This window comes from Mirounga leonina, unplaced genomic scaffold (genome assembly GCF_011800145.1).
Source record: "Mirounga leonina isolate KUSES-001 unplaced genomic scaffold, KU_Mleo_1.0 Mir_173, whole genome shotgun sequence".
Taxonomy (NCBI): Eukaryota; Metazoa; Chordata; class Mammalia; order Carnivora; family Phocidae; genus Mirounga; species Mirounga leonina.
Genome location: NW_023270447.1, coordinates 16,105,579 through 16,120,726, shown reverse-complemented (window position 1 = coordinate 16,120,726; position 15,148 = coordinate 16,105,579). Strand labels below are relative to the sequence as shown.

The window sequence follows — 15,148 nt, the reverse complement described above, 5'->3', positions numbered from 1 at the left end:
TCCCGGGACCAGTGATATCCACCTACCTGTTCTGGACGAACTTGGGAGTTGACCAGAAGGTAGACAACTGAGTCAGACAGGCCAATGTTTTTCATGAGAAATAGTGTCAGTGTTTCTTCATCTTTTAGGATATCCCGAATTCGTATCCCTCTTCCTGTATATCAATGAAAGAACAGGGTGTTGAATGGGGAATAAGTCAAAAAAGGGAGAACATGTAGAATTGACTGGAAACATTTCTAATTGGCTCTCAGCAGAAGGCTCTGTTCTTGGGTTCCCTGGGAGCTTGGAGGTCAGGGCTCCTGCCAGTAGGCTGTCACCAACACAGTCACGGCATTTACTGCTGACGCAGCCAGGCAAAACTTAGTGAGAAGGCACAGAAGGTGGAAAAAGTTAGCTCAGGGCAGGAGAGGGCTCATCAGATGCATTGTGGAGTGGTCTAGAACAGTGACTGTCAACCAGATGGGGGTGAGGAGCTAGAACGGGGCAATTTTGTCTCCCCTGGGAATATTTGGCAATTTCTGGAGACATTTTTTTTAAAAGATTTTATTTATCTATGAGAGAGAGAGCCCATGAGAGGGGGGAGGGTCAGAGGGAGAAGCAGACTCCCTGCCGAGCAGAGAGCCGGATGCGGGACTCGATCCAGGAACTCCAGGATCATGACCTGAGCTGAAGGCAGTCTCTTAACCAACTGAGCCACCCAGGCGCCTGGAGACAATTTTGAATGCTGCAGCTGGGCAGGTGCTACTGGGTAGAGGCCAGGGATGCTGGTAACACATCCACAATGGACAGGACAACCTCCCTCCCCAGTACAAAGCAAAGGACCACCTGGTCCAAAATGTCATTAGTGTTAAGGTTGAAAAAGCCTAGTCTAGAATGAGAGGACATACATGCTGTGTCCACAATGTGTTGTCATGGGGTAGAGGGCTCTTCCTGGCATTTCTGTCATCTCAGCTAAGACTCTAAGCTTGGTGTGCTGACATGGACTAGGAGAGATGGGCCTGTTTGGGGCAAAAAAAGCTTCAAGTGGGAAAGAGGGGGTGGTCTATTGCCTGGACTTATAATTTCGTGCCCTGATCAGCCCCAGTCACATTCTCTCTGGCTTCCCCCAGGATATACTAAAAGCAGAAATTTTTTATAAGGAGGCATAAAGGACTGCTAACCTTTAAGGTGAGCCTGCGGTAAGTGATTGAACGATTTGTGTTTGTACTTTGCACACCTCACAGGGATATTGTGAGGGTGACTCGGGGTAAGGACAGTGAAGTGGCTAACTCCCAGGCCTGAAAACAGTAAGCCCCCTCCATAGATGCTTGTTCTGATTGCATTAATATTTTGACGCCTCCCGGGGGCTTCACCCCCAGGGTACCCACCTGTGTTGCCTGCTTCCAGGGCCAACACGCAGCCTCCAGTGGGCCATTGCCACAGTTCACGGGGCGCTGGCCAGCAAAGAAGGTTACAGGCCCAGACTCTTAGGAAATCATTTCAACATTAAGGGAAAGCGTCTGGGTTACATGAAAGTGCCCATGTCTACATCCCAACTCCCCCCGGGAGCCTGGTTGACTACTTATCTCTTAGCTCTTCTTTAATTAACTCTGATTATCAAATGTCCCTGCTCCTCCCTGGTCCTAACAGCCCAGCACCCCATCTTCTCTCCCCCAAATTCTCCCTTCACCAGGTGACCAAGAGGCCTACCTTACCCCCCTGAGTGCTTGACAACCTTCCCTTCCATTTTTGGGTTGTGCCTTTCCCTGAAGAGCCTGGTCCAGATGGAGGTTGCTGCCAATTTCCTCTTCCAAGGGGATGGGTCAAGCCCGCGGGCCTACCCACACAGCTAGGGCAGGGGCAACCAGTCCTGAGACTCTGCCCCACAGCAGCCTCTCGGGAGTCGTGCCACCAGCCAGGCTCACCGCCTTTCCCATAGGGAAAGCCCAAAGCTTCAGGGGAACCGGAATACAGGAGGGAGCCTGGGGGGCAGGAGGGGGTCTGAAAGGGGCTGCTCTATTTTATTCTTGCCTTCCCCTTTTCCCGATAACATAAGTCATGTCATCGTCCAAACCCAGCTTCCTTTCTTCCTTCCTCTGGATGCCAGCTCAGTTGTTCTTCTTTCCCCAATCATTTCTCCATAGTCAGCATTATGTTATATACCGGCCTCAGTGATACCCGGGATGGATGGACACACACACACACACATACACAGAGTCTCTGGAGAGTAGGGGGCTATGGACCCTGCTTTCATTATACCCCTCCCTCATCATACCTAGCAATGCTGGGCACACAGATGTAAGCCCTTGAGGTCACCTCTCTCTGACACCCAGCATAAGAGCGTGACATGGAATCAGGGCCTCTATAAATGACTGTGGAATGACAGGAGGCACCCAATAAATACCTGTTGTCATGACCTGAGAGTCGGGACCCCATTTGACTGTTTATCAATTCGTTATTCTTTAACTCAGTCACCTGACCTTCCCTACGGATATCTTGCTGGGGAGGGTAGCCATTTCCCCGCCCTCGCCCAGGTGACTGGGCTGCCATGGCCCTAGGGGGAAGCGGTGGGAGCGTGCTGGTTCCACACACCTGCAGAGGGGTGGGGGCCACCCTGTAGGGAGAGTGTAAGAGGTGGCTGATACCAGACAGAAGCTCCACTAGACTCCCAAGGGAGAAATGTGAACTGGGGCCCCGAGGAAAGAAAAATAAATTTTGTTTAAAATGTGGTTCTTCTTGTTCGTTTCTCTGGGAAGAGGCTGGGGGAGGGGGCTGCTGAGGCCCACGGAGCTGAGGGGAGCTGAGGGTTGGGGTGGGAGAGAAGCCAGGAGAATGTGTGGGGCTCATGGGAAGAAGGTGTTTGAAGATGAGTGAGAGACCACAGTGCTTGCTTGGGCGTGAGAGGGGAGGGGGCTTCCCGTCTGGTGTTTTACCATTAATCCTCCCCTGCTGAGAATGCTGTAGGACAGGTTTGCTAGGAAAAGAAAAGGCCGCCCAGGTCAACCATCGGCATACTTTCCCAGGTGACTGGGGACTGACAGGCAAAAGCACATACCAATGACAGCCGCCTACCTCGCTCTCGAAGGCTTTACCCTCCACTGGGGCTTTGGGCCAAGGATTCAATGTTCACAGTGAGCAAGGTCCCCAGGTGACCCTGGGATGGACCCTGATATAGTCTGCCATGTTGATGGTGGGCCTCGGTCCCTGGCCTGGAATTCCTTCAGAGACTTTGAGGATGGTCCCCTGTCCCCACTTATGGCCACTGAGGTCAAGGGTGCTGCAGAATCTTTGTTCCCAGCCTCCAAATTCCTTTGGGGAGCCTTGGTTGACCTTTTCCCACCCTCTCTCCCCAGATCTCTGAAGCTGCTCTCATTTGGAGAACTTCCCCCACAGCCTGAAGGCCAGCAGAAGGAACCACCTGTATGCCAGTTCAAAACTAGTTCTGTGTTGGGGCTGGGAAGCAGTGACTTTGGTTCTCACATACACACTGTAAAGACCACAGAGAAATTGTGGTTTGAAATGACTTCCTTTACATTTCCTCCCAGCTGGACTCCATCGGACAATGAGACAACCAAACGAAATGTCTGTCTCATTCCAGATCCCACTGGATGAATGGGGTAGGCAATCACTCCAGGGGTTAGACAGCCCATGTTCTCATCTGCTTCTTTAATCCTGGCAACAGTGCTTTCTGCTTGCTGCCTCTCCCCCGAATTTCTTACTACGAAAATGCTCTTTGTGCCCACACCTTAGAAGGTCCTTCAAGCTTGAGCTAAGTAACTCTTCTATCCAGGGCAGCGGAGAAGGTCGCGTTTGTAATCTGGTCTGCAGAAAATTACTACATAAAGTACATGTGTTACTATTTTTGAGAGAATTAAAATGTATTGCAGTCACCTCAGCGTGCCATCTGAACATACTCCCGTCCTTCATTGTTCCCAGACGGACAGAAGGGAGAAGGTGGCCGGGAGGGAAGAGGATAATATTCTCCTAAGGATAGTTTCCCCTCCAGACTGTTCTGCACTCTTGAAGCTCCCTGCTTCCCTCCACCGCCCTCCCCAAGGTGTGGTCACTCTTCTTTCGGTCCTTCCACTTCTGCTCTGGGAGCCCTTGGTGTGGGCACCCAGTCTGACCCATCTCTCCAGCTGCATGGGTGATGACCCCTGGAGGGCTCTCCTACCCTGGTGCCCAGCTCTGCTACCTGCCCGCACAAACAGTGACCCAACAGCCTGGCCTCTCATTGCTTCAGTCTCCTCCATCAGCTCAACCTTTGCCTCTGCCCCCCTTCAGCCACTGTGGCCACACCAGGGGCTCCTTCTCACTGCTCCTGTCTGCCTTCGAAATCCTGAATGCGCAGAGTTCAGTCTTTGACCACAGTCGTCAAGCCCTCCATCCCGTTCAGTACCCTAGTCCTTAAGCAGGATCATGGAACTCCCAGAGGCCTCTGTTCCCTTGTCCCCCCCATCTCCTCCAGGCCATTTCATTACTTCTGGCTTCCCATCCATCCTTACGCAGCCTGGACCCGATGCTGCCTGTTTTCTAGTCACCACCCTCAACCCCTTGCCTCCTGGACCTTCTGCAGTACCTCCCTAAAACCCCCAGCCCTGCATCACCTCCCTCCACACCTGCTGTGTCTCAGGGCCCCGGATGCTGAATATCCCTGGAAGAAATGGAATGATCGTTTGTATTTATGCGACAATAAACATATGCACTCTGACCTCCCTGGCCCCTTACTTGGCATTGGTTCTACACGGTCCTGGTTCGCTCACTCTCTAGTGCTCTATGAAAATGCTCCCACACCTTTCCCTTCTCCTGCTTCCAGACTTAACCTAGCCTCATCCTTACCAGAGTGCAACCTCTCTTGGCATTCTCCTTTCTGTCTCTAGACTTGCCTGGAATGAGAACTTTCCTGCCCTCCTCAACTTCCTAACTTCTAAGCTGATGGAAAGAGGAGTCCTCACCAGGGTGAGCTTCATGCCACCTCTAGAGCCTTTCCTTCCTGCCTCCTCTGATATCTTTTCCCACCAAATCTCCTGCTCTTTCCCATGCCTTTGGTCTCTCTGACGGGTGAGGCAAGGGAGAGGCAAGTGATGGTTGAGAACATGCAAGCCCAGCATACCTGCAACTCTCTCAGGGTGAGTCCGGAGGGTGTCCATGAGCTGAGAAAAGGTGTGAAGTTCCTCCCACACATGGCCAAGGTGCTGCGTCTCTGGGGTGTTCATGAGCAGTTCCTGAAGATCTCGGAACACCCTTGCCAAGCTGTAAGGAAGACAAAGCTTCATCAGTAAAGATATCGTTGTCATTTTCATAATAATAATAACACTGCTAGTTTTTCAGATACCACATGCTTGACCTAGGTATGACATTACCGAAGGAGAGGACCAAGGAGAAAGGAGAAAAGGCCTCGTTGTACTTAGAGGCTAATAGAGCTGGTGAGCAATTTGTTCAGCTTTCCAGCTTCGGCGGGGCCAAGTCACCTCCTAACCCCATGCTCTGTGTGTCTCCTGCCCAGAGAAGCCTTAAGCAGGATGACATCAGAAGATGGTACTGGAGGTTCTTCCCAGCGTTGCCACTTCTCTGAGACCTGCCCGCCCTTCCAGCCATCATAGGCATGGACAACCATGCTTAATCCACAAGTTCCTCCCTGCGAGCACACGCGTGCAAGCACACACATAAACACACACACGTGCACGCATGCACACACACACACACACACACACCCTCTGCCGTGGCTGACTGGATGCGGAAAACAAAGTTGAACCAATCAGCTATGTTCCCAGGAATTTGAATGTTATTCACCGATGCTCTTCCAGTTGCCCGAGGCAAGGTGCTCTGCACTGGGCAACCAGAGCCATTGTGGGCATTGAGAAGCAGGGACGTTGGTCGGTGGAGGGAGATAAATATAATAGATGACCAGCAAGGGACAGAGGCTGAACCCTGCAGGCCCAGCCATCCAGATCCTGTCCCGCACCTCCTGAGGCCTGCCTAGCTTCCCCAGGCTTTGCAAGAAGGTCTAGTGTCCAAATCATATATTTCCTTCTAGAGCTTCAGCTTGTTGGAATGGGCTTCTTTGCCCTGCAAGCAAAAGAACCTTGAATAAGCCCGTATTTCACCTATAATGAGAGTGTGAAATGTGAAACCCAGGTTTCCTGGTTCAAATGCTGAGTACAGCTGGAGTCTGAAGCCCCCTTCCCCAACTCCCTCAGGTTCTAGACACCACCAGTGCCAGTCCCACAAAGCCCCAGCTAGTCCTCACTCAGGTGTCTCCCAGGCTCGCTGATCCCACTGTGCAACCCCATGCGATCTCTATGGGGAGGTGTTCCTTCTCAGGCACCTCAAGGGGACTCAGGCTGAAGTTATAGATTGCAAGTTACAGTCTCCAAGCAAGCGTTTGCAACCCTGTGAGCTCAGCTAAAATGTCACCTCCCTGACATTCTCAGGAAGACTGATGTTCCCTCTTCTGTCTTTCTATATGCCAAGAATTGGCAAACAGATACATATTACAGGCTTGTAGGCGGTAAGTCTCTATCACCACTACTCTCCTCTGCCACGGCAGGGCAAAAGCAACCATAGTTTGTTCCCAGTGGGGAAGGCTACCTCTGAGCATTAGGCTGACTTGCCAAGTGTCCCTTTTCTTGAGTCAAAATGCAGGTTTGTCCCAGAGGAATTATATCCAGAGCTACTTTAAGGAAAAAAACGGGAGTAACCAAATATCTGTTTCCATCTGACCTAGTGTTTATTTAAGTATAGTGAAGCCCACTCCCCAATAAGCCCTTGTTGGTGTCCCTCAGGTAAACTCAAGATCAGCCCGGTGGGGGAAGGATGACCCTGTGCACGTCCCTGAGCCTCTGTCTATAGGACATGCTCACATCATGTTCTTCCACCTCCTGCTCAGAAAGGGAATTCCAAAGGTAGACTCTCTTCCTATGGGATTTGACTTATAATTAGACCCCAGATGAGGTCATTAACCTGGAGTCCACAAGTCCCCTGAAATCTTATGCACAATGTAATGTTTTATGTGTGAGTCCATTTTGGGGGGAAGAGGGGCCATCGGTTTTCATCAGCTTCTCGGAATGGTCTTTAGCCTCCCAGGTTAAGAACCAATGCCCTCAAGCCATATCCTAAGATTGTGGGGAGTCTCAACACTTACATGGAGTTGTTATAGTTTGACACAATTCCAGGAGATTCTCCCGGGGTGGGACTTTGAAAACAAGGATTGTTCACATTGCAGAACATCCCCTGGAGCCACGGCAACATTCCTGCTGAGGGCATCGCCTTGTTGGGGAAATGGCCTTGAAGACAGGAAATGAAGACAAGGAGTTACTTATGGAAACCATGCGGGATGCCACTTCTAGTTGCTGGGGCCTCTGCAGGAAGGAGCCCAGCCCCTCTGGTGTTTTCCTTCATTCATCAACATTTAAGAAACAGGAGCATCTAATATATGCCAGGCCCTGTGCTGAGTACTGGAGACAGGGTCTCTCCTCTCAAGCTCCCAGTGCAGTGGGGTGATGGACAAATGTTCTACTAGAGGCATGGAGGGCGTGTGGAGGGGGCATAGAAGGGGGGACAGTGGAGGGATGTTAGCTCAAGATGGCTCCACAGTGTTGCTCATGCTTTAGGAGAGGAGGTTCATCTACTCCTTCCACAACTGTTATGAGCACCTACCCCAAGCATGCAAGAAGGTTGCAAGTTATGGGCTCCTTTGGCAGTGGGGGGGAGGGGTTAATGGGATTGGGGTGTGGGGGGACAGAGAGAACAAGGTAAAGAAGCAAGAGTTTGATGGATAGGAGACTGAGGAGCAGACAAGACCCCAGGAGCAGAGTATAAAACAGGCATTCACAGGCTCATCCCAGGTCCCACGATACCTCTGGGATCCAAGAAATAATATGTTACTACACATGGCTATATACCACCCCTTCTCATTGTCTAGCACCGTATATTTCATTTCCCTAAATTGGTTTCCAGAATATTTTAGGGAACCCATTTATAATCTGCTCCCTTTAAAACTAGTAAGAGTTTAGGTATAGAAAAAAAAACAAAAAAACAAAAGGACCAACAAAAACAAAAACTAATTTCACAATGCTTCCATAACCACATACAAGTATTTGCGAAGATGTAGGATTAAAAAGTTCATTTGTATCATGCTGAACAATCTCTGTTTTTTGCACTGGAGGCAGGACATGATGATGAGTAGAGCCAATCCTGGCACCCCAAACCCCCAAGATCTTTCCAACTGAAAGGTTTGGACCTCCAGACTTCCCAGGGCTTCCCCCCTTCATGCTTACATTCATGTTGGCTGTGGAGTGGGTTGATATTCCTTAACCAGATCAAGATCAGAAATAAAGATAAAGGCCATACAAGTTCCACCACAAAGCGAATCTGGAAAAACAAGACAAAAAGACCAGTGATGCTAAGAGATTACAGGAGACACACCCAGAGTGGACACACAACTCAGCATGTGTCTGTGCAATAGGGCTTGGTTGTGGTATATTTCCTAAAGGACTTCCTTTTCTCTCTCCCTCTCTCTCTAGAGCTCCGGCGGTGGGGTGGAGGGGACAGAGGGGAGAGAGAATCGAAGAGAATCTGAAGCAGGCTCCATGCCCTGACGCAGGGCTCGATCTCATGACCCTGAGATCATGACCTGAGCCAAAATCAAGAGTCAGATACTTAACCGGCTGAGCCACCCGGGTGCCCCAGACTTCCTTCTCTTATTCCCTTTCCCTCACTACCTCTACCCTGAGATATTAGACTCACAAGACTTTGTGTCCATCTGGGTTCCACCCTGCCTCTATTTCAGGAAACTGCATTAACACAGGACTTTCATCAAGGACCAAGATGTGTGCTTCCGTATTTCTCCCATGTCACTGTGCACATGAATACAGATTCTGCTCTGTAGGGCCCCACCGGCTCTCACGTGTCTCATGAGCTCTTTCCGCCCCTCCCCATTGCCCTGCTTTCTTCTAGGGCACACTAGATCTTGCATACGTGGTCACTGAATGAATGAGCAAAGGACTCTGAAACACTGTGATCCATAGCAAGGTCAACAAAAATCTGGGTTTACCAACGTCTTTCCCGCCACAGGTTTCTCATTGCTTAAAGGAAGAAAGAAGGGCATACGGCCATCAGTTCTGACAGTACTGGCAGAGGCTGCTGATAACAACCTATGGTTGAAAGCCAGAACTTAAATTTAGGTTCGACTTAAGAGTTTAAGGACTCTTGACTCCAAAGGAAGGAGCAGTTGGTTGTTGGGGCCACGGTCCGTGGCATTGCACGTGAGGGCGTGGGTTGCAGGTGTGGGATGGTAGCGGGGGAGGAGGGGAGGAGGGGGATGTGATTTGGGGAATGGAATAGCTCTTCTACCCAACCCCCACTCCAGAGACCTTAGGAAGGGAACTCCTAAGGTCTGAAGGACGGAGGACTTGTGCCACTGGCTAAGAATGGAGAGAGACTTAATGCATAGACCAGCTGGGGCCATTTGCATGGTCTTTAACCCTTTGTCATTCCTTTCAAAGAAAGGTACATAAATGCTCAGCAAAGTGGTAGACACCATGACAGGTACTCAGTAAAGGTTTATTCCTTTCCTGCTATTAGGGTCTGCTGGCTACAGAATTACTGCAAATTATAACATAAAGGGGTGGGGGGCAAAGATAATGCATTGAAGAAAAAACAAAAAGTGTTTAGGGCAGGTGGTGATTATGCAGCTGTAACTTTTTACTCAATGTTTTATTCAAAATATATCAAGAGAAGCTATGTTAGAGGAAACACATCAAAATATTATATATTATACATGATGTAGATTTTCCTTAAGGCACTCACTTTTCAGGGTTGCCCTGACACATGATCCTACAAGATGGCAAAACATCAACATTGGACAATCCCATCCAGTGTTACAGAGACTGACCCCCGGCACACTTGATAGCCGTTGGAATGTTGGCAGTTCCCCCAGGGCCAGCAAACCAAGGAGGAGGAGAGGGCTGAGCCTCTTCCCCAGGGACCCTATCTCACTGTTAACACTTTCGCCCTTACTAGACCTGCACAGCTGTTCCCACAGCACCCTGCCCGTCCCTTGTCTTATCATTCATCATAAATCAGGGTCATTACTCCTTCGTGGAAATGGAACCTTCACTGGTCGTGAGCTGTCTGAGGGCAGGGACCCTGTCTATCTTTGTCACTACTGTGATTCTAGCACCCGACACAGGGCCAGCTTCATAATAGGTGCCCCATAAATATGGAATGAGTGAGCCTTTGTCAAGGACCAGTCCCGGAGGCTCCTTGGGAAGCTGGAGGTCACCGACACTTTGCAGATTTAACAAACCACACCCCCAGGGGCATGTTCTGTACACTGGCTTCATGCCTTCCATCCCAGGTCCTTCTGTCCATGAGTAAGATCAGGGAGCAAGTCTGGCAAGATCACAGGGTGAGGGATAGGAGCAAGCGATGAAACCGGAAGTCGTTCGTGCTGTCTTCACCGAGGAAGTGAGGCAACCAGTCCAGGTTCCACACATCTGATTCTTCCCCTTAAGACAATTGTGTGCAACCTTGGCTTTCTCCCAAGTCAGTCCGCTTCCTTCCATGTAGCAATGTCTGTCTGGGAGTAGTCTGGTATGTCAGACATTTGGGAAAGGGAAGATCTGGGTTAAGAATCACTTTTGGGCTTGTTTCATCACCAAGGCTCAGTTTTCCTATCTGTGAAATGAGACTATTTTGTCCTTCAGTATCCCCTAAGGGTTGAATGTGTCAGTCCTGTGGGTTTTGTCCGGCTGTTCCCTATTAGCTGTATGACTTTGGGTTGCCCGTCCAATCGCTCCATGCCTCGGGACCTCATCTGTAACACAGGGGCTGGTACCAGAACCTACCTCCCAGAGCAGAATCTGGTACGAGGTAACATTCAATAAACACAAGCCCTTTATTCCTGACCCTCACTTCCCACAAAGACCACAGGGACGTTGTAGGTCACGACACACAGTACCAGCTGAAGAGCAAGGGGGTTATCATTAAAATGACCTTGCAAGCTCTTAGGCCTGGCCCCCCCTCCCATTCATGTTTTCTCCCCTTCTCCCTTTCTGGATTCAGAACTGCTCATTTGCCAGATTGGAAACATGGGGCTTCCTGAGAAACTGACCACTCACCATCCCCTGCTCTACCTGTTCTCAGGGCTTGGACCGGGAGAGGGATCAGCCAGCCTGGCTTCCCTGTCCCACGGATAAAACACCCAAACCCAAGCTGGTGCACCCCCACCGTCTTTGCCGTGTTCCTCACACACTTTCTCCTCTACTCACTCATTTGTTCCTGGATTTTTGAAGTATCTGGTCTTTGCAAGGCATTGTGATTTCAAGCCCCCTCCCCAGTGGAGGTGGGGGGGACCAGATCAGAATTCTTGTTCCTTCCTTCATTCTTTGGGGGTGCCTAGGACGAGTGCGGACTTGCAGGTGTCCGCGTTCCCCGCCTCTCTGAGTTCGGGCTACTGGTTCTGCCCCGGGTCCCTGCCCCTCACTTGACCACCTTTTTGAAGGAAGCTCCCAAGTGGCTGCTGGCAGAAATCAGGCGGGGGGAATGCAGGCCATGCCCCACATCAATTACCCGGGTGTCTCTGGGCGTGGGACCTCAGGTTGCTTTTTGTTTGTTTGTTTCTAACACTTCCCAGGTAATTCCAATGTGCAGCTGGGCTGAGACCCACTGGAATAGGTAGTGCTTGGTAATCTTGGACAAACGTTTTTTGAGAGGTCCGTGTTATTGTTCTAACTCTGCAAGGGTTTGTTTTGGAGGGGCTGCATTTCACACTCCCTCCTGCACAAAGACCACCGGCCATTCCTTTCCAGCCAGGCAGGTCCTCACAACAACCTCTCCCTGTGGCCCCCGCCCCAGTCGTGCTCTGCATCCCCACCCCAAAGCGGCATCCTTGTCCTTGATGCTCAACTGTGCACAGGCATACCCCAGGGAGAAATTCCACAGCGTAATTAAAAACATGTTTTCAGGGCAGCTCTGACTCCCCCCACCCTTTCCCTTTAAACATGTCTGTAACTTTAATTAAGCCCAGCCAAGGCTCAGAAGGGGCCGATGGAAAAAATTTTTTTCCCCCAAACTGGTATTTCCTTGTTCTCTCTCTTTTTTTTGCTTCCCCTCCCCCTCTCTTTACCATTCAATCTACATGGGGGAGGAGGGGTTGCAGGGAAGGGCAGAGTTGTGCTTGTTGTTTTAAATCTCAGCCAGCTAGATTTCCTTCCCTCCTAGTCTGTTTCCAATTTAAAGGTGGGTAGCCGGGGCTTGAAACGGGCTGAGTCTCCCTCCGGCACCCACAGCCCAGCCAGGATTCTTGCCTGGATGAATACAGACCCAGGACCTGGGTATGCTTGCAGCAGGCTGCCCACCCTCCCTGCACCCTCCCTGCACCCTCCCTGCACCCTGCCAACTTCTCCTTGCCTAATGCTGGGCCCCGGACCAGAGCCTGCTGCCGCATCAGGTGTCCAGGACACCCCTCCTCTCATGAGTCCTCAGGCCTCCCCAAATATCCTGCTCTGACATGGAAGCTGGGACAAGGGGATGACACCAGGGAGGCCCGACACTGTGAGCTCTCGGGGAAAGGAGGCACACCCAGTGATCTTTATAAACCCCCCCTGGCACAGGGCCTGGCCCATGGCAAATATGGGCAGGGTATATTTGTCCAGGACGGTGGGGACAGCTCTTGTCATGGGAAGTGCCCGTTCTATGGCCGAACTCCTTGAGAAGTCTTCTCTCACACTCTCCAAACCCCATTTCTCTCCTGAGCCCCCAGAACTCATCCTCAGCAACGCCCCCCCATCGCCCCACCTCCTTCTACTCCACTGCTGAGCACATTATGCTGTAACTTTGCGCAGGTGTGCCCCCCCCCCCGCCCCGTCCCGAGGTCCCCGAGAGTGGGGGCTGCGTCTAACTCAGCAGGCTGTCCTGGCTGTACGGGCCCAGTTCACCAGGTCAAGTGTGAGATTACATGTTTTACCCTGGTGCCATTGTTCCTAGTAACACCTTTGACTTTCAGAACTGCCCTGGTTTGGATGATAAATTAGCCAGCCACCCTGACTCTGCAGTCTCCACGACCCCAGTGTGGGCTAATGGCCATGTCTGCCAGCCCCACCAGTCACTAACCTTCGCTGAAGCCTCACTGACCTCATCAGTCCCCACGGGGACGCAGTGGTAGCTCTCTCATGGACCTGAGGTGACAGTACAGTGCCAGCCACTTAGTAATACTTGATAAGCGTTAACGGAGGAAGAAAATAAAAAGGAAGGAGGAATGCAGAGCTCTGAAGATTTTCATCTCATGCCCTCAGGGATTGGGAGAAGAGGAATGGGGAACTTGGTATCTGTTTTGCCCTTGTTCACAACAGTGAATGCCCCAAACCATGGACGTTTGAGAAGTTAAAAACCTCGCAGTTGAGTTATGGGTTAGGTGTGTTGTACTTTCTTTAGAGTAACCATTTGGTTGAGGCAAAACCTTCCAGAAGAACCAAAAGCTTAGGGAAGGAGCCACGGACCCCCGTCAGAGCTGCTGGGGGCTGTAGAAGAAACCTCCATCTTTGCTCAGACATCCTGGTCATTCCCAGAATACGGTGGCAGTGGGCAAGTCGGCTGGAGGCACACCAGACAGAGATCTCAAATTGCAGGCCAGCAGGACGGCATCAAATGAATGTCAGCCCAGACCAGGTCTAACCCTGGGAGCTTCCCCCAGCCAGGGTTCTCAGCCGGGGCGGTCCTATCTCACCCCTGAGAGGCTGGCAACGTGTTCCCCCTGGGAACACACTGCGGGAGAGACGGAGTCCCTGAACAGGGGACGCCCGCCAACGCCAGGGAAAGGGAGCAGAGCCCGTGAGGGCCCCTGAGCCAAACCCTGCCTTTGAAAATAGAGTTATTCTCTGTAATAGAAACATGCTTGCCACAGAAATGGAATCATTTCAGCAGGTAAAGTCCTCAAGGATATTGTTTGAGGGCCACAAAGAGCACATTAAGAGTAGAACTAAGCGAGAATCTCAATTTCTTATGGGAAAGAGAGAAAGAAACAGTTGCAGATTGGATTTTCCTTGGCATTTCATAGATTGTGAACACCATGTGGACAAGGACCAGGCTTGTCTGGTCTGCCCTTGTGTGCCCAGCACCTGGCACAGTGCCTAGTGATTAGTACTGGTTGCTTGAAGGAGCACATTAATAAATACATGAATTTAATAGTGAATCTTGCTTAATTTTGTCTATTTTCATTCTGGAAGGGAAACTCACGGCAGCAGGGGATTGAGTGTCTGATTACTGCTAGCACTTGGCCCCCGAGGGTGACAAATAACTTCAACACTAATTTGATAATCAGAGTAGCTTTGACAAGGAGAGCAGCCTGAGGACAGCGGTGTTTCCCATGTCTGAGGGGGTCCTAACTTGGCTCCCCCCTGCAGCCTCCCTAAGTCCTATCCCAGCGACACACAGCAGAAAGGACCGACCACCTATGCACATGGTTGGATTATGTCCCTTGCTATGTGCTCTTTTCTGGGCTAATGATTAAGCTATTGTCCCTCTGCTCCAAATCTAGCCAGGGTCCCTCTTCGTGGGCCTGGGTGGGAGACCCCAACAGCAGCCTCACTGCACCCCTCCCTCCCAGGTCCGAGTTAGAGCTCTACCACCATCTCTGTGTTTCCAAGTGCCGAGAGTTCCACACTCTTCCCTTGGTTCCCTCAACACTAGGGTGGAAGGGACATCCTACACTTGTTACCTCCATGATACCTTGTTCGCTTTCATCCCCTCAGTGACCAGCCTCGGACTTAGCTAACACCTTTTTATATTCCAGATTCTCTCTGACTGAACTCTGACCGAGACACTCAATCACAGGCCTTCAGATGCTCCACCCGTTGGCCCCCTTCTCCCCTAACATTTTTTCCAACGCCCAGGAAAACCCTGTCCACCTGCAAAAACCCATCTCAAATGGAGGCTTGGAACAAATCCATTCTCTTTATCCCTGGCCTAGCCCAGCCCTTATATCTGCTCCCTGAAAGGGCTCAGTTAAATGTCTGTGCTGGTTGAGAAGTTATTGTATCTCATTGAACCTAAGACACCCTCAATTGTAAGATGCACTGTTATTTTTTTTGCACACTAGGAAAGAAACAGATGTGTCTAGTTAAACTGTCACTTGCTTGTGAGGTGCATCCCCATGTCAGAAAGGTGA

General features: G+C 50.7%; 1 protein-coding gene across 1 annotated transcript in view; it reads right to left on the bottom strand.

Annotated features, from left to right (window-relative positions):
• The window catches only part of ABCA4 (ATP binding cassette subfamily A member 4), a 134,988-nt gene that overhangs the window by 117,900 nt on the left and 1,940 nt on the right, over positions 1-15,148 (bottom strand). The window contains exons 3-6 of the mRNA XM_035017997.1: positions 8,259-8,352; positions 7,124-7,265; positions 5,093-5,232; positions 27-154 (exon numbers count right to left, since the gene is read on the bottom strand). Of these exons, the coding sequence (XP_034873888.1) occupies positions 27-154; positions 5,093-5,232; positions 7,124-7,265; positions 8,259-8,352 (504 nt within the window). The remainder of the gene's footprint in view (positions 1-26; positions 155-5,092; positions 5,233-7,123; positions 7,266-8,258; positions 8,353-15,148) is intronic.